The sequence below is a fragment of the Serinus canaria genome, chromosome 1A (assembly GCF_022539315.1).
Source record: "Serinus canaria isolate serCan28SL12 chromosome 1A, serCan2020, whole genome shotgun sequence".
In the NCBI taxonomy this organism is placed as follows: domain Eukaryota; kingdom Metazoa; phylum Chordata; class Aves; order Passeriformes; family Fringillidae; genus Serinus; species Serinus canaria.
In genome coordinates, this window is record NC_066314.1 from 56,236,097 (window position 1) to 56,250,623 (window position 14,527).

The 14,527-nt window shown below is 43.4% G+C and overlaps 1 protein-coding gene across 1 annotated transcript; it reads right to left on the minus strand.

Annotated features, from left to right (window-relative positions):
* Nucleotides 1-34: 34 nt before the first annotated feature.
* On the minus strand, nt 35-13,087 carry LOC103819582 (poly(U)-specific endoribonuclease-like). The gene is made up of 7 exons (XM_018918595.3): nt 12,436-13,087; nt 7,214-7,313; nt 5,538-5,649; nt 3,837-3,958; nt 3,641-3,753; nt 3,080-3,233; nt 35-2,663 (listed from the first exon to the last, which is right to left on the minus strand). The coding sequence occupies exons 1-7, from the start codon at nt 12,444-12,446 to the stop codon at nt 2,406-2,408; spliced, it is 870 nt and encodes a 289-aa protein (XP_018774140.2). The 5' UTR covers nt 12,447-13,087; the 3' UTR covers nt 35-2,405.
* Between the last annotated feature and the right edge of the window lie 1,440 nt (nt 13,088-14,527).

Below are 14,527 nucleotides of genomic sequence, written 5' to 3' on the forward strand. Positions count from 1 at the left end.
TTACAAATCCCCAGGTCCCTTTCCACAACACTGCTCTCTAGCCTCTCATTCCCAGTCTGTGTACATCCAAGGCTGTCCCATCCCAGGTGCAGAATCCAGCCCTTGCCTCTGTTAACTTAACACAGTAGGTGATGCCCAGCCCTATCATTTGTCCAGGGCTCTCTGCAGAGCCTCTTCGCCCTTGAGGGAGTCAACAGCTCCTTCCAGTTTTCTATCATCTGCAAGGTTACTAAGTATGCCTTTCTGTCCTGCATTCAAGCTTTTTATGAGGATTTTTAAGAGAAGGGGGCCTAAGAGAGCACCATGTGGAACCCCACAAGTGATAGGCTGCCAGTCTGCTGCCACCCAGGTACTGTCATTCTTTGTGCTTGACCCATAAGCAAGTTGCTCAGCCATCACACAATGTGTTTATCCAGCTGTGGGCTGCACACTGAGATAGATAATATCCAAAGCTTTACTGAAATCCAAAAAGATTACACTACTGATGAGTTTTTATCAACTGGGTGGGTTACTTTAGCATAAAAGGAAATTAGTTTTGAAAAGCAGGACTTTCCTCTCATGATGTGCTGGCTCTGACCAATGACTGTGTTGTCCTTCAGGTGTTTTTCAGTACCTCCCAGAATAATGATCATCATCTCCATAATTTTAGCAGGCACTGGAGTGAGATTGACAGGCCTATAGCTTCCAGGGTCATCCTTCTTGCACTTTGAAAAACTGGGACCTCTCCAGATTCTCAAGACTGTTCAAAAATTATCAAGAGATGCCTCATGATGATATCAGCCAGCTCTTTACATATTCTCACATTAATCCTGTCATACCCCATAGACCTTTAGGGATCCAGCTGGAGCAGCAGATCCCTCACACCTTCAGGGTTAACTCAGGGTTTATCATTCTCATAGTCACAGTCCTCCAGCTCAGGGTGCTGGGACCTCCTTAATCCATCATCAGTGTTGAAGACAGAGGCAAAGAAAGCATTATACCTCTCTATCTTGTCCATGGCCCTGTTTGTGAGGTGACCATCCTCATCCTGTAATGGGCTGATGTCATTTCAGCACTGCCTTTTGCCATTTATGTATTTTTAAACCCTCTTTTTATTTCCCCCACATTTCTGGTGGCTTCACCTGCAGTGGAGCTTTGGCCACACAAGTTCTCCCCCTACAGTGGTAAGCAGCATCTCCATATTCCTTCCACATCACCTGACTTTGCTTCCACTGGGCATATCCCTTCCTTTTTTACCTTATCTCCAATCTTCTTCTGTTCAGCCAAGGTGGCCTTCTGCCTCATCTGCTTGATTTCCAGTTTTTAGGTACTGCCTGTTCCTCTGCCCTGAGGAACTGGTGCTTAAAAGGTGGCCACAGCACTGATGGACCCCAGGACTTTCAAAAGCATTTTCCCAGGTGTGTTGGTTCTCAAATCTCAAAATCTTAAATTTTGAGAAAAAAACACCCTCAATTTTTTTTCTCAAAATCTCAAATTCAAGATTTCAAAAATCTCAAATTGATGAACTAAAACCACTACACCAGGGGACTTTACTTACTGGTTCCCTGAGCAGCCTGAAGTTGCTTCCTCCCATGTCAGGGTTGAAGATTTGTTGGCACTTTTCCTCCTGTCACCAGATATTTTAAACTCGATGGGTTCATTGCCACTGTGGCCAAGACAGCCACCAATCTCCACTGAAGAGGATCATAAGATCCTCTCTGTTGACAAGCAACAAATCGAGGAGGGAGGGATCTTTCTGAGTCAGCCCTCTTAGTACCTGTAGTATGAAGTTGACATCCAGGTGTTTCAGGAATACATAGGGAGTATATGAAAATTGTGTTCAAGAAACAGAAAATATTTTAAGGCATGCTGTGGATATGATGACCATCTCCTCACCTAAATGTGTTCCCTGTGTGTCCAGGCCATTGTATTGTAATAATGCATTTGAAATTAACCTCTTATGGAATGAGAAGAGATTAAAACATCCTAGAGTTCTGCCTGTGCCAAATCAAAGCCTCTGTCTGGAAGGTAAAGTGTAAGCAATGTGTGGTTATTGCTTTTTTAGATATGCAGTGACTAAAAACTGAGAGAAATATGTGTATCAATTTTAATAGAACCTTTTCCTAAATGCCATTATTTGCTGAAAAGTACAGTGCTATCATGCCAAAGGGAAGACTGATGTAATTTGGATATAAATTTAATGTGAGCAGGAGTATGTTTCATGGTTTCTGAGTGTCACAGCACACTACTGATTAAACATTCCACTGCAGACCAAAAGAGACAGTCATCAATTTTTATTTGAAATTAATTTTATAAAATACCATATTAACTTTGCTGTCTGGTCCTGTCTACCCCCCATCCACTCCTCCTGTCTCCACCACTCGTCCTTTCCCTCAATTTAAAAAAAGAAGTTTCTGCTCACTCCACTAATCTTCACTAGTGGTGCTGAGCAGTACTGGATATGCTGTTCCAATGTGGTGCCCATGGCGCCAGACAACCATCTGTAGCTCATACTCATTTATCTTCACTGTTTCATGTGTGACTCTTTCTTCAGACAGCAGGAAAATGACTGTGTAAAGGGCAAATTCAAACTCCGGGCTGACACCAATAAAGGTGCTTCCAACTGGCTTGACTGAGCCCTTCCAGCTGAACTGGATGCTCAAAACTCGGTCATCTCTATCAGGCTGAAAGCATAAATGGAACAACAGAATAATGTCCAACACAGCTGTGACAGGACAAATAGAATTTCTGATTCCAGATTTTTGAGAGCTTTGTAAGGTTTAGTCATCCTTGGCGTGCCTGGGTGCTATAGCTGGGCACAATCTTGATCTCTGGAGCATACGTGACCATTTATCCCACCTAAGCCTCAGCAGTGTTGCAATTCTGTAAACACCAGCACTACTTTTTAAAATAGTTTTTGCAAAAAAAGAAGCTGGAAGACATGTCATTGTTCATTCTTATACACAGTTACGTACTGTATATACTTATTGCTGTTCAAAACACTGAGCCTATGATTGCATTATTACACTTGTTTCATCACAACTTTTATTTCTGAATCCATTTGTTTTACTTGCAAAGGCCCCCAAAGGCTTGTTCTTACCCTGGTTTTGTTCTTCCGAGCTACGTATCCCTTGTAATCAATCTGGTTGCGCTTTTCCTGAAGGTAAAATTGCACCCAGTTGTGCAAACCTAAGATCTCTTTTCCATGCCTTGTCTCTCCAACAAAAACATGTTCAAAACCACAAGAATCAGGTCTAATGAAGAAGAAAAAAGACACAATAATATATAGGTATTTTATATGTCTCATAGAGATGTAGAATGGTTTGGTTTAGAAGGGATGTTAAAGGCCATCTCATTCCAACCCCCTGCCATGGGCAGGGACACCTTCCACTATCTCAGGTTGCTCAGAGCCCCATCCAGCCTAGCCTTGGACACTTCCAGGGATGGGGCAACCACAGCTTCTCTGGACAACCTGTGCCAGGGCCTCACCATCCTCACAGAGAATTTCTTCCTCATATCCAATCTAAACCCACTCTCTGTCATGCTGAAGCTATTCTGAAGCTGTCTTCCAGTTCTATGTATAGCAGATGGCACTCAGGCTTACATTTACCTAAATCAGAATAGCACAGAGATTATCAGTGCCCACCCCCATCAAACATACCTGTCTCCTTCTTTCCTGGCATAGAGCTGGAACCAGATGTCATAAAGCTGATGTTTGAAATCAGCAAGGTTTGGCCTTGCTAGGTTTTTTTTCAGCAGATAGTCATGAGCTAGCTGAAGGATAGAAAACCAAGATACACGTGTAGTTTACTTTTTAATCAGTGTTTTCAGTGACAAAAAAGATCTGTGTTACTCACTCTCATGACTTCTGTTGCTAAGATAGCATCAAGGAAACAGTTGTTTTCAACTATTTCTTCTGGAGTCACTACTTCTGCTACACCAGTTGATGTCTCATAGTTGTCCAATAAGGAAATAAAGGCTGCAGAAAAAGAGAAACTTTCAGTCTGCTCATATGTCTGATCCAGACAAAAGAGTGCCATTATAAAAAGTCACCATAGAATATGTCTTGACAATCCTTAGAGAAAGCCATTCCTTTATATGTCAAATTCTCTCAGGTATACTGCTAAGTGTAGGTCTCAAGGTGACTCAAGGCCAGATCACTGCTGTACTTTTTATAGATCCTTTCAAAGATAAACAGCTACTGAGCTTCCTTATGGAGCAAAGTGCTGAAGTAATAATGACCTACCAAAACAAATAACATCTGCCCACCACAATTATAGACACAAGCTTAGGACCTTGAGCTATGCTGGCACAAGGTTTCGTGGACATTATTTCAGTATAGGAATAATAGAGCATAAACCTATATCAGATGTCTTGAGCTTGAGAAAAATTAGGGAAGGAGACTTTCATAGACATGCCTGAAGTATAGCCCCCAACAAAAATGCAAGACCTAGCTGTGGGTCTGGTACTATCTGAAAGGGCTTGAAAATTGTGAGTAAGGGAGCAAAGATGAATGTGGTGTCTTTTTCAATGCATAAAATCATAGAATGGTTTGTGTTGGAAGAGATCTTAAAGTTCAAACCCCCTGCCATGGGCAGGGACACCTTCCACTATCCCAGGTTGCTCAGAGCCCCATCCAGCCTGGCCTTGGACACTGCCAGGGATGAGGCAGCCACAGCTGCTCTGGACAAACCATTATGTCCCAACTGCCCTCATAGGAAAGAATTTCTTTCTAAATTCTAATCTTAACCTCCCCTCTGTCAGTGTGAAGCCATTCTCCCTTGTCCTGTCACTCCAGGCCCTTGTCAAGAGTCTCTCTCCATCTTTCCTGTGGGCTCCCTGCAGGTACTGGAAGGGCACACTGAGGTCACCCCAAAGCCTTCTCTTCTCCAGGCTGACCAATCCCAATTCCCTCGGCCTTTCCTCCCAGCAGAGCTGCTCCATCCCTCTGATCCCCTTGGTGTCCCTGCTCTGGCCTGGCTCCAGCAGCTCCCTGTGCTGGGCCCAGGGCTGGATGCAGCCCTGCAGGGGGAGGCTCAGCAGGGTGGGGCAGAGGGGCAGAATCCCCCCTGCCCTGCTGCCCTGGGGCTCTGGGTGCAGCCCAGCACAGGAGGACTCTGGGTTGGGGCAGGGCGAGGTCTCACCCACAGCACCCCCAAGTCCTTCTGGCAGGGCTGCTCCCTGTGCTCAGCCCCAGCCTGGATTGATCCCAGGGGCTGTTCTGACCCAGGTGTAGCACCAACACTTGGTCTTGTTGAACCCTGTGAGATTCCCTTGGGCCACTTCTCGAGCTGGTAAGTGTCTCATCCCTTTTACTTTGTAGTGGAAGAGCCAGAGAATTCGGATTTTGCCTGGGCAACAAGAGGATGCTCCTCCTGAGGCTCAGGTACAGGTAATCTCCAAGCAACTGTTACAAAAACTCCCTTCAAATTACCTGCAGTCTGATGATCCTCACCACCACCCAAATTATATACAATATTATATTTTAGGGAAACATGTTAAATACAGCACAGATTTTTTTATATCACATAAACCATTAACAAAAGAACGGGTCTCACTTGCAAAAGTTTTTATGCTCCTCAGGCGTTCTTCGCTTACATTTTGAAACAGATGTCTGGCTGCATTGTCCTGGACTGCACTATCCCCTTGCTGTGCTGGACCTGCTTTTCCCTAGCAAAAATGGAGGAAAACAAGGAGTAAAATGTCCTTAGAGGAGACAGTGCCTGCCTTTGTGATAATCAAACCAAACCTCATAATGCCATCAGGATTCTTTGCTAGGAATTGTCTTCCTATTAAATGAGTTGTCTTCCTATTAAATGAGAGACAATATTACTGAACTGCCAGTATAAAGAAAAGACAATCTCTGACATCTGTAAGAGCCTGAAATTTCTGTTTCCTTAGAGATGATTGTAATGGCCCAGAGTTCAGTTCTGCTCAGTAACCAGCTATTATACTATATAAATCAGAAATGGTAAACAGAAGTAATGTAGAGCAAGGGCTTCCTCCCACCACAAATAAGTAAAAAGGAGATTTGGGTACCTTCTGTCTCTGCAATTTAAAGGAGGCTTTCCTGATAATTTTCAAATTTCTAATCCACAAAGAGCTATCTCAAGGAGAGAAGAGAGAAGATGAGTAGCAGCTTGTTAACACAGGCAAGAGGTACTAGAGCTTTATTCTGACAAATGGAGAAACCATATAGGAGAAGTTTTCCCCACACACATTTTGGCTTGAGGTAGGTACCACTATTTAGAGTTTATCAGCAAAAGGAAATTATCTGTTATAATATGAAGAAACATTGGAACAAAGTGTTTGAGTAACATCACAATAAAGTGAGTTCTTGTGTGAGTACAAAACTGGATTGTGAATATTCTGGCCTGTTGCAATTTGTGCCCAAAACACACGGTCATGTTTGCACTGCACTGAGCTAGTAAGGAGTGAAATGGCTGCTTATGAAATCTCTCATTCCTTCCTCACATTTCCCCGGGACTGGAAGCAACAGTCCTGAAATCTTCACCCACCCCTCTCTGCTACTCCCTTCTCTCCCAGCGATACCAGGAAATTTGAGAAACCCAGGAATTTCTCAAATTCCTCCCTTATTACCCTAGAATGACTTGGGACCTATCTCCCTTTCTCCCTCATTGCAAGTCACCCACACCACACACACAAGCTGTCATTCACACACTGAAACACACAGGGTGGAGCAGAACATCCTAGTGCTGCTCAAAGTGTGGTTAACACCGAATTCAGACTATTTCTCAGGGTGTCATCTTTTTGGGTCTTGAAAGCCTCCAAAGATGGAGATTTCACAGCTTCTCTGAGCATCCTGTTCCTTTGTCTTTGTTGAATTTCATGATGTTCCTTCCTTAGCATATTCCTCCAGCCTGCCTATGTCCAATAGAAGAGAAGCCCTGCACCTGAGCATACCAACTTCATCACCAGTTTGCTGTCATCTGCAAAACTGGAAGGGTTGCACACTAGCTGTTCTTTCTCCAGCTCACAGATAAAGAGATGAAATATTACAGGACCCAAGACAAACACCTGAAAGACTCTACTTGTAACCAAGGTCCAGGTAAGTGTGAACCATTTTTGTTCTCTGTACCATTCCCTCTCCTAAGGGATGCTTTTCCCACTGGACATGACAAAGCACAGGCAACTTTTTAAGCCAAAGGCCCTTTTGCAGGCACCTTTTCCTGCAGCACCACCTGCCCTTAATCCTGACTTGGCAATTGGTTACCTGCACATCAATTGTGTAGTCTTTCCCAGGCCTAAGGCGGTGAACATCTGCATCCCACATCTCATTGAAAAGCTTAGAAAGTTCACAATTTAGGGCCTTCCTGCCAAGAAATACAGAGGAATGCATGTAAGGCACAAAAAAAGGCATGTGCTGTTATTTCTGCAAGTCACTTGCAGAGTCTTCTAATGCCTCTCCATGTTCTGGATATCAGCCTGGCATCAGGTTTCTCTTTCTCCCCACACCTTCTTGTAAAAACCACTATACTTATGGTCCACGTTCCTTTTTAAAGAATGCAGGTAACCTGTAAGGAAAACTGAGTCTTTAATTAGACTGTCAGACAACAAAGTTCTTGTTGATAAGTTCCTGTGGTTTTCCATGCAATGAAACAAAAAGGAAGATGGTGGTGTTTCATTCCCAAGGTTTCTGTGCAACCAGAGGCAAGCAGGAGATTGTTCCCAGCATGCAGCAACACTGCCAACAGAACAGGAAGCAAAAAATTCTCCCTATGATGCTTTTCTCACAGCAATCTTATAAACTCTTCCCTTCTTCCTTCAAGCAAGATTCCACACAGAATGTTTTCCTTTGCCAGAGGATTATCCCAGCATAAAGGTAGTGGTGACAAAGGGTAAGTAAGGCTCTAAATGCCATGTCTGCATACAATAAAAATCCCTCATGCACTGATCTGTGATGCACATACCTACCCAAGCTCTCCCTCCCTAATTTTTAACAGAGTCTTGTCCTACATAATAGTTTACAGTTTTCAGAAGTCTGTCAATTCGTCTATCAACAAAATGTAGGTAGGGTTGTGCATTGGTTTTGCATGGCCTGGTTTTTGGTAGCTGGGGGGGCACAGAGGTGGCTTCTGTGAGAAGCTGCTGGGGGCTTCCACTGTGTCCAGCAGAGCCAATCCCCAGTGGCTCTGAAGATGGACATGCTGCTGGCCAAGGCTGGGCCAGTTAGCGGTGATCGTGAGGCCTCTGTCATAACAGATCTAAGAAGAAAATCAGCACAAATTTGGCACAGTTCTATTCCTTGCCAGAGAAGAGAAGGAACTGAGAATATGTGAGGGAAACAAGACGGTGACACCAAGGTCAGTGCAGAAGCAGGCGAGGAAATGCACCCAGGCACCAGAGCCAAGGTTCCTCTGCAGGCCGTGGTGAGACCATGATGAAGCAGCTGTACCCCTGCAGCCCATGGGGATCCACAGGGGATGCAGAGATCCACCCACACCCATGGGGGAGGTGCCCATGCTGGAGCAGGCCCCTTGAGGAGGCCATGATCCAGTAGAAGACCCTCTGTAAAGAGGGGGCCCTTGATCCTAAGCTGGAACAGCCTGTCTTTGGAGGACTGCACCCCATGGAAAGAGATACCCACGTTGCAGCAGTTTTGGGAGGACTGTCTGCCACGGAAAGAGGGACTCACTGTGCAGCAGTTTTGGGAGAACTGCTGCTTGTGAGATTTGGACCCACAATGGAGAAGTTCATCGAGAACTGTCTCCTGTGGGAAGGAACACCACAGTCTCACAGGGGAAGGACTCCTCTTCCTGAGCAGCAGCAGAAGGTGTTGGGTGATGAACTAACCAAAAACTCCCATGCCCTGTCTCCCTGCACTGTTGGTGGGAAGAAGGGAGGGGCTTGGGGAAAAAATGTGTTTTACTGGCTTATGTTGCTTCTCATTATCTTCCTCTGACTCTGTTAGTAATATATTCACTTTGTACTTCTAAGTTGAGCCTGTTTTAGCCTTGGAGTGTTTTCTCATGGTCCTTATCTCAACTCATGAACCCTTTGTTCATTTTTTTCCCTCTCCTCTGCCTAGCTATGGTAGGAGAGGGTGAGGGAATGATTCTTGTGGGTGCCTGGTATTTGGCCAATGTCAAACCATGACAGGTTGTTATGGTGATGAAGCACCCAGAGGTAGCTCCAGTTTCAAGTACCTTATGTCCACACTAAGAGGGGATCAGGACAACAGAGTGGAGAAAAAGAGAGGTGGCTTAATCTTTAATTAACTGACAGTGGAATCAATCAGTTACAAACCAACACATGCATCAAAGCCCAGAGAAGAACTGCTTGATAATTTTAATTTCTCCTCCAAAATAGATGTTTTTCAGAAAAGAAGAAAAGTACAGAAATCTGTCAACAATTGGTATTTCTTTCAAAAAGCTCTTGGAGCAACCTGCTGTGATTTCAACAGCTGGTTTTCCCAGACTGAAAAAAGGCACAGCCCAGCTCTGAACCTCTGATTAGCGTTATATCTTTTCCTTCTTTTCTGCCCAGGATAGAGATAACTCGCTTTCCTGGGCAGAACAGAAGGAGAAGACATAACACTAATCAGCACTAATGGCAAATTCCATGCTCTCTAGCAGGAGGAGCAAACAAAGCTTGTGGCAAAGGCACAAGGACAGGGCAGATAACGGTAATTACGGCAGCTGCCACACCTCAGCCCGCCTGCAGCTGTGGATCTGAGCTGCTGCGTTCCTGAGCCACGCTGGAGGCACAGTCCATTTTCCCTCTGGTTCTCTGGTACTTTGGGATAGCTGTGGATGGGAAATCTAAAAGATCAATTGAATTTTTAACTGGGCTTGAACACGTCAATACCTGAAGAAAGGAAAAATATTTAAAAATCTAGTGTGTAGGAGTCAAAGGACATGTTCGTTGCCAGGGTTAAACAGGAATGTGAAGGAAGAGTTATGCTAGGAACAAGTATTTGCATGGATCTCACAGTGGAGAAGAAGGAGGCTGTCACAGAGGAGCTTCATTCAGCCTTTGCCCAAAACCCAGGCACTGCTTGTGCAGTCAGTAGGCATTGTCAACACTGGCTGGGCAGCCCAAACAAGGCCCTTGCTCGATGTCCCAGGGAGCTGCCTCAGCAGCCACTAACAACAGCAGTTTTATTTCCTGCCATGCTTCCATATTCTTTCTGGAGTCTTACAAAGAGCAAGCCCTTCTTGAAAGAGCCTACAAACCAACACCAAACAGAAAATTGCTCACTTCAGCAGCTCAGTTGAAGGCCCAGGGACAGGACTGGTGAGCTCACAGAACAGTACTGGTGATGTTTTTCAAACTTCAGGCCTTTACCTTGGACTGCCCTAATTTTATTGGATCACTTTTGTGCTGCATTCTGGACCCTCCTGCTGTCTGCTCCTCTGTATCAGTTTGTCCTGTTTGAGAACCATGATATTATGTGTAATAGAGATTTTACTTTGGAAGGAACTACTGCTGGTGAAGAGGAGTCTGCTGCCTGCTGAACATCCAGGGTATGTGGAACATTAGAGAGGGTGTCACTTGGGTTTTATTATTATATTTTGATCCTCAGATACAGTATTTTATATACATATCTTTTAGTATGTGTATATTTTGATAACAGTCACCTATCTAGGAGAGATCTATCATCTCTTTAATACCCACTTGCTCTCAGTCTGCTCTTAGCAGATTTGTCCTGTGTTTATAAAGCACAGTTTGACCTTTCCTCCTTTGAAGTATTATGAAATATCACGAGCTCAAGGTGTCTACTCGGGAGAGGGTTACAATAAGAGTGTACCTACAGATTTTAATCCTCATTCTTGTTCAATAAGTATACTTTTCCTAAATGTATTTCTCCATTCAGGAGACTTGTTCCAAAACTGAAATCACTAAATTTTACAAAGTAAAAGCCTTTACTGTCCTTTAACTCTTCTAGGTGCTACCACAATATCATCATGGACTTTTCCTCTCCTTTTTCCTCTCCTTTAGTTTCCAGAGAGAGCACCTGTTTATGCTGTAACTGAAGACTAAAAACATATACCCTTGCCAAAGCAAAAAACTTGTCTAGCAACTTATACAGTCATCTTGTAAAACTCTTTCTGGATGGTATCTCTTTAAAAAGGGCCGTAAACTTAGCTTACACATGCAGGGTGAGGCAATTTAAATGACAAGATGCCCAACACCTTCATGCAAATCCATAACACACCAGCATGTAGGTAAGGTTGTCCTGGAAAATGGTACTGCATATTTTCTTCCTGGTTTTCAACACAATGGCATGGGTGACTCAAACCACAGATTTTTATCATCAGTTCTCAGTCCTTTCCCTGTGTGAAAGCTCTGAGCTGTTAGATTTATGCTTGCACATAGAATTAATTATTTCTGTGTGAGAAGTGTGGCCAATTGGATTTTGTCCAGTTGGACCCTTGCTTGGATGTGCTTACACGAGCAAAGCACCACCCCAGGAACAACACTCAGTCTGCACTTTTAAGAGCTGAGAAAACCTGGGGGAGGCTTTTTGCAATAGCAATTGATGCACCAGCAGTGTGTTTAGAGCCAAAGAATCTAACATCTAACATCTCCATTTTAGTCTTCATTCTACCCAAAACAATGCTCCAAGAAGAATATGTTATTGCTATAAATCAGAAATTATTCAGGACATGAAAAGAATTAAAGGTCAATGGCAAATAATGTGAGCAAGTCAACAGTGTTAGAGCGAGAAGAACAGGTATTGCAAATGGGTCACATGAAGTTCTGCAAATAAGGTCTGATTGAGCACCTTCTCCAAAGTAAATTTACTTTCAGAGATCCTTTTGACAATATGCAATTTTATACAGCCTTTAGCCTTTATATAGAGAAGAAAGGGATTTGGAACACCTGATGAGCAGCCATTTACAAGAAGTATCAAATCATTTAAAAAACTTGGTTCAAATATTGTGAAATACATGCAACAGCTTTTACGGCTAACAAGATAGAAACAATTCTCTAGATTTTCATTTTGTGCCAATGTCTACGTCTTCTCTTTGAGTCCAGTGATTCCCCCCCCCCCATAAAGCTGGTATTTAAAATACCAAAAGATATATAAGGCAGTTTTTGTATGTGGAAAGGAAAAGGCAATGTCAAGGGGCAAACATGAGAGTGGAACAATCTGTCAAGATCCTGGGCAGGCAGCTGATGTTTGAAGAACTGATTCTGAATTACCAGCTATATTTAAGTTGGTTTTAGCTATATTTTAGCTGGTTTTTATATTTAGTCTGATTTAACATTATCTTTATTTTAATCTAGTGGTTCTTTATTTTAATCTAGTGGCTACATCAGTAGCCTTACTGATGTTTTACACTGTAGTGAGTCAGTAAAACAGAACAGAAAGAGGAAGAGGGTTCTTGCTGTGCTGCATGTCGTGTAATATTTACCGTTTTACAGAAAAATATATCCCACCCCCCCTACCCTGCCTGTTAGAGGAGAATTAGAATGATTGTCTCTTACCTACTTGTCATGCTGGGAAGAAGTTTTTCTCTTGGGAAATACTCTGAGCAGGGAGAAGGCAGCCAGAACTCAGCAATCCTCCCACAGTCCAAGGCTCGAGCTGTGCTCCCCTTCCACTCCTCTTGCCCGCTGAGGTCTGTCACTCAGCCTGGCAGGAAGGCACAGGAGAGGCAGGAGGTGCCAGTTCCCACGAGAGTCTGAGGACAGAACCACAACTCACACCGCTCTCAGTGCAGAAACACTCACACCAGGAAGTCAGAGGCACCTGTAGCAGGATCCTGCCTCACCTTATCTTGCATCATGGATTATTTGCCAAATGGATTTTATGTCTCTGGAATAAGTTTTAGCCCAGAAAGAAGCAGTGCAAGTCTGAAAGCCTTGAAATGGATGGGACATTCTAGTCCTGTTATTCTGTATCCAGTTATTATTTGACAGTAGAAGGGAAGATGATAATTAATCTGAGATTAAAAAAAATCTAAGGTGGTGAAGGAAAAAAACCCAACAAATGCATCTCTATTTACAACTGAAACTGCTATGTGTGATCTTGTGAATATTAGGAGGTGATACAAGCAGGAAATGTTTTAGAAACAGAAACTTTGCAGAACTTTGCATGTGCCACTGGAAGCAAGTGGTGGCAGGTGCTGGTGCCTGTCCTGGGAAGCTTGCATTTATGATGTGTCTTAATCAACCTTCAGATGGTTTAAAGCTTATTGTTGTTTGGTTGGTACTTGTGACATCTTCTTCATCATCATAATTAATTTCTGAAAAGCATAGTTTTAGGTCTAAACTAGATATATGTATATAGAGAAGCCAGAATGGCTTGATGCTAGCTACCACTCATACAAGTGGTTCTGCACCTCTGGTCCATGAACCCCTTCAAAGAATCAATTTAGGGCCAAATAAAGCCCCTGGTGGTGAAGACACACAAGACTGCATAGGGAACAAGACATGCGGCCCACTTAAAACACTTAGAAGTGAAGCTTCCTTTTGACACTGGTAGGGGAAATTAAAGTATTTCAAAACTGAATATCCTTAATTTCAACAGAAATTTTCTTTACCATCCTTGGTTAGTATTTATTGCAGTTCAGGGTAAACATGGTAAATGACAAAAATCCAGTGCCCTGGATTTGTCAACTGCACCAGTTTATCAACTGGATGCAGGAACTCTTCTTCTGTGATTTCATTTAAAATACAAAAGCCAGTGGGCATATTCTGTCTGTTAAAAAAATGCAACTTCTTTACTCACAGTAGGAGAAAGAGCCCAAATGGGAGCCCAGGAAATTTTCATACAAGCAGCATCAATGGTTTAAGCTAATCTTTAATAAAATTGCAGCTCAGCAGCATCACCAGCGATTTCACAACCAACTGTATACTTGTATGTCTTTTAAAATGTCTGGTTTTGATTTGGACACTGATATAAGAAAAATTCAGAGATCATGAGAAGAGTGAAAGAGTGTGTTTGCTGACAGAAACTAAACTGATCAAAGGCAAATTAGATCAGCACAGAATCTGGGTCATTCCCAGGTCTAATGCAGAAAAAGAGAGTGTGCAAGAGCAGCCTTGGTATCCACATGGGTGTTAATTTAGATATTGGCTTCCTCTGCAGCACAGCCCAGCCAGTGCTTTGTCAAAGCCATTGCACAGGACAGCGGATGTGGGTTTTGTGCAAGAGTTGAGGCCAGGCAGCCTCTGTGCTCTGTTCCTCTTTTTCTGTCCCAAGGGAATGGGGAGAGTGTTTGGTGCTGTCTCACACATAGCCAGCATTTCCAAAGGAGGGCAAAGAACTTCTAGAAGTTCTGCCTGACAAAACCACCACCTCAAGCATCAGATGCTGACCTTTGCCAACAAAAAAGGATCAAGGAGATCCTGGGACTAAAACATGTTTCTAAAGCATGTAGGCATCTCTGTGCATTTCTGACCTAAATATTTTACTTTTCCAGTCAAAGTGGCCAAGGAAGTCTGGTTCTCACACTTCCCTGGGGGGAGAAAGAGTTATTTAAAGCTCTTTGGTTAATCTAGAGAGGGGTGAGTGAGAGCACTGAGTTTTACAGGCTTCCAGATCAGTACAAAGGGCGCGTTTGGGCTGGATAGG

What these genes read in the sequence shown, in the direction of transcription:
- LOC103819582 (XM_018918595.3), bottom strand. An exon ending in TAGCAACAGAAGTCATGAGA is followed by an intron (nt 3,754 to 3,836) that starts GTGAGTAACACA and finishes TCTATCCTTCAG; the next exon opens with CTAGCTCATGACTATCTGCT. An exon ending in GCCAGGAAAGAAGGAGACAG is followed by an intron (nt 3,234 to 3,640) that starts GTATGTTTGATG and finishes CTTCTTCATTAG; the next exon opens with ACCTGATTCTTGTGGTTTTG.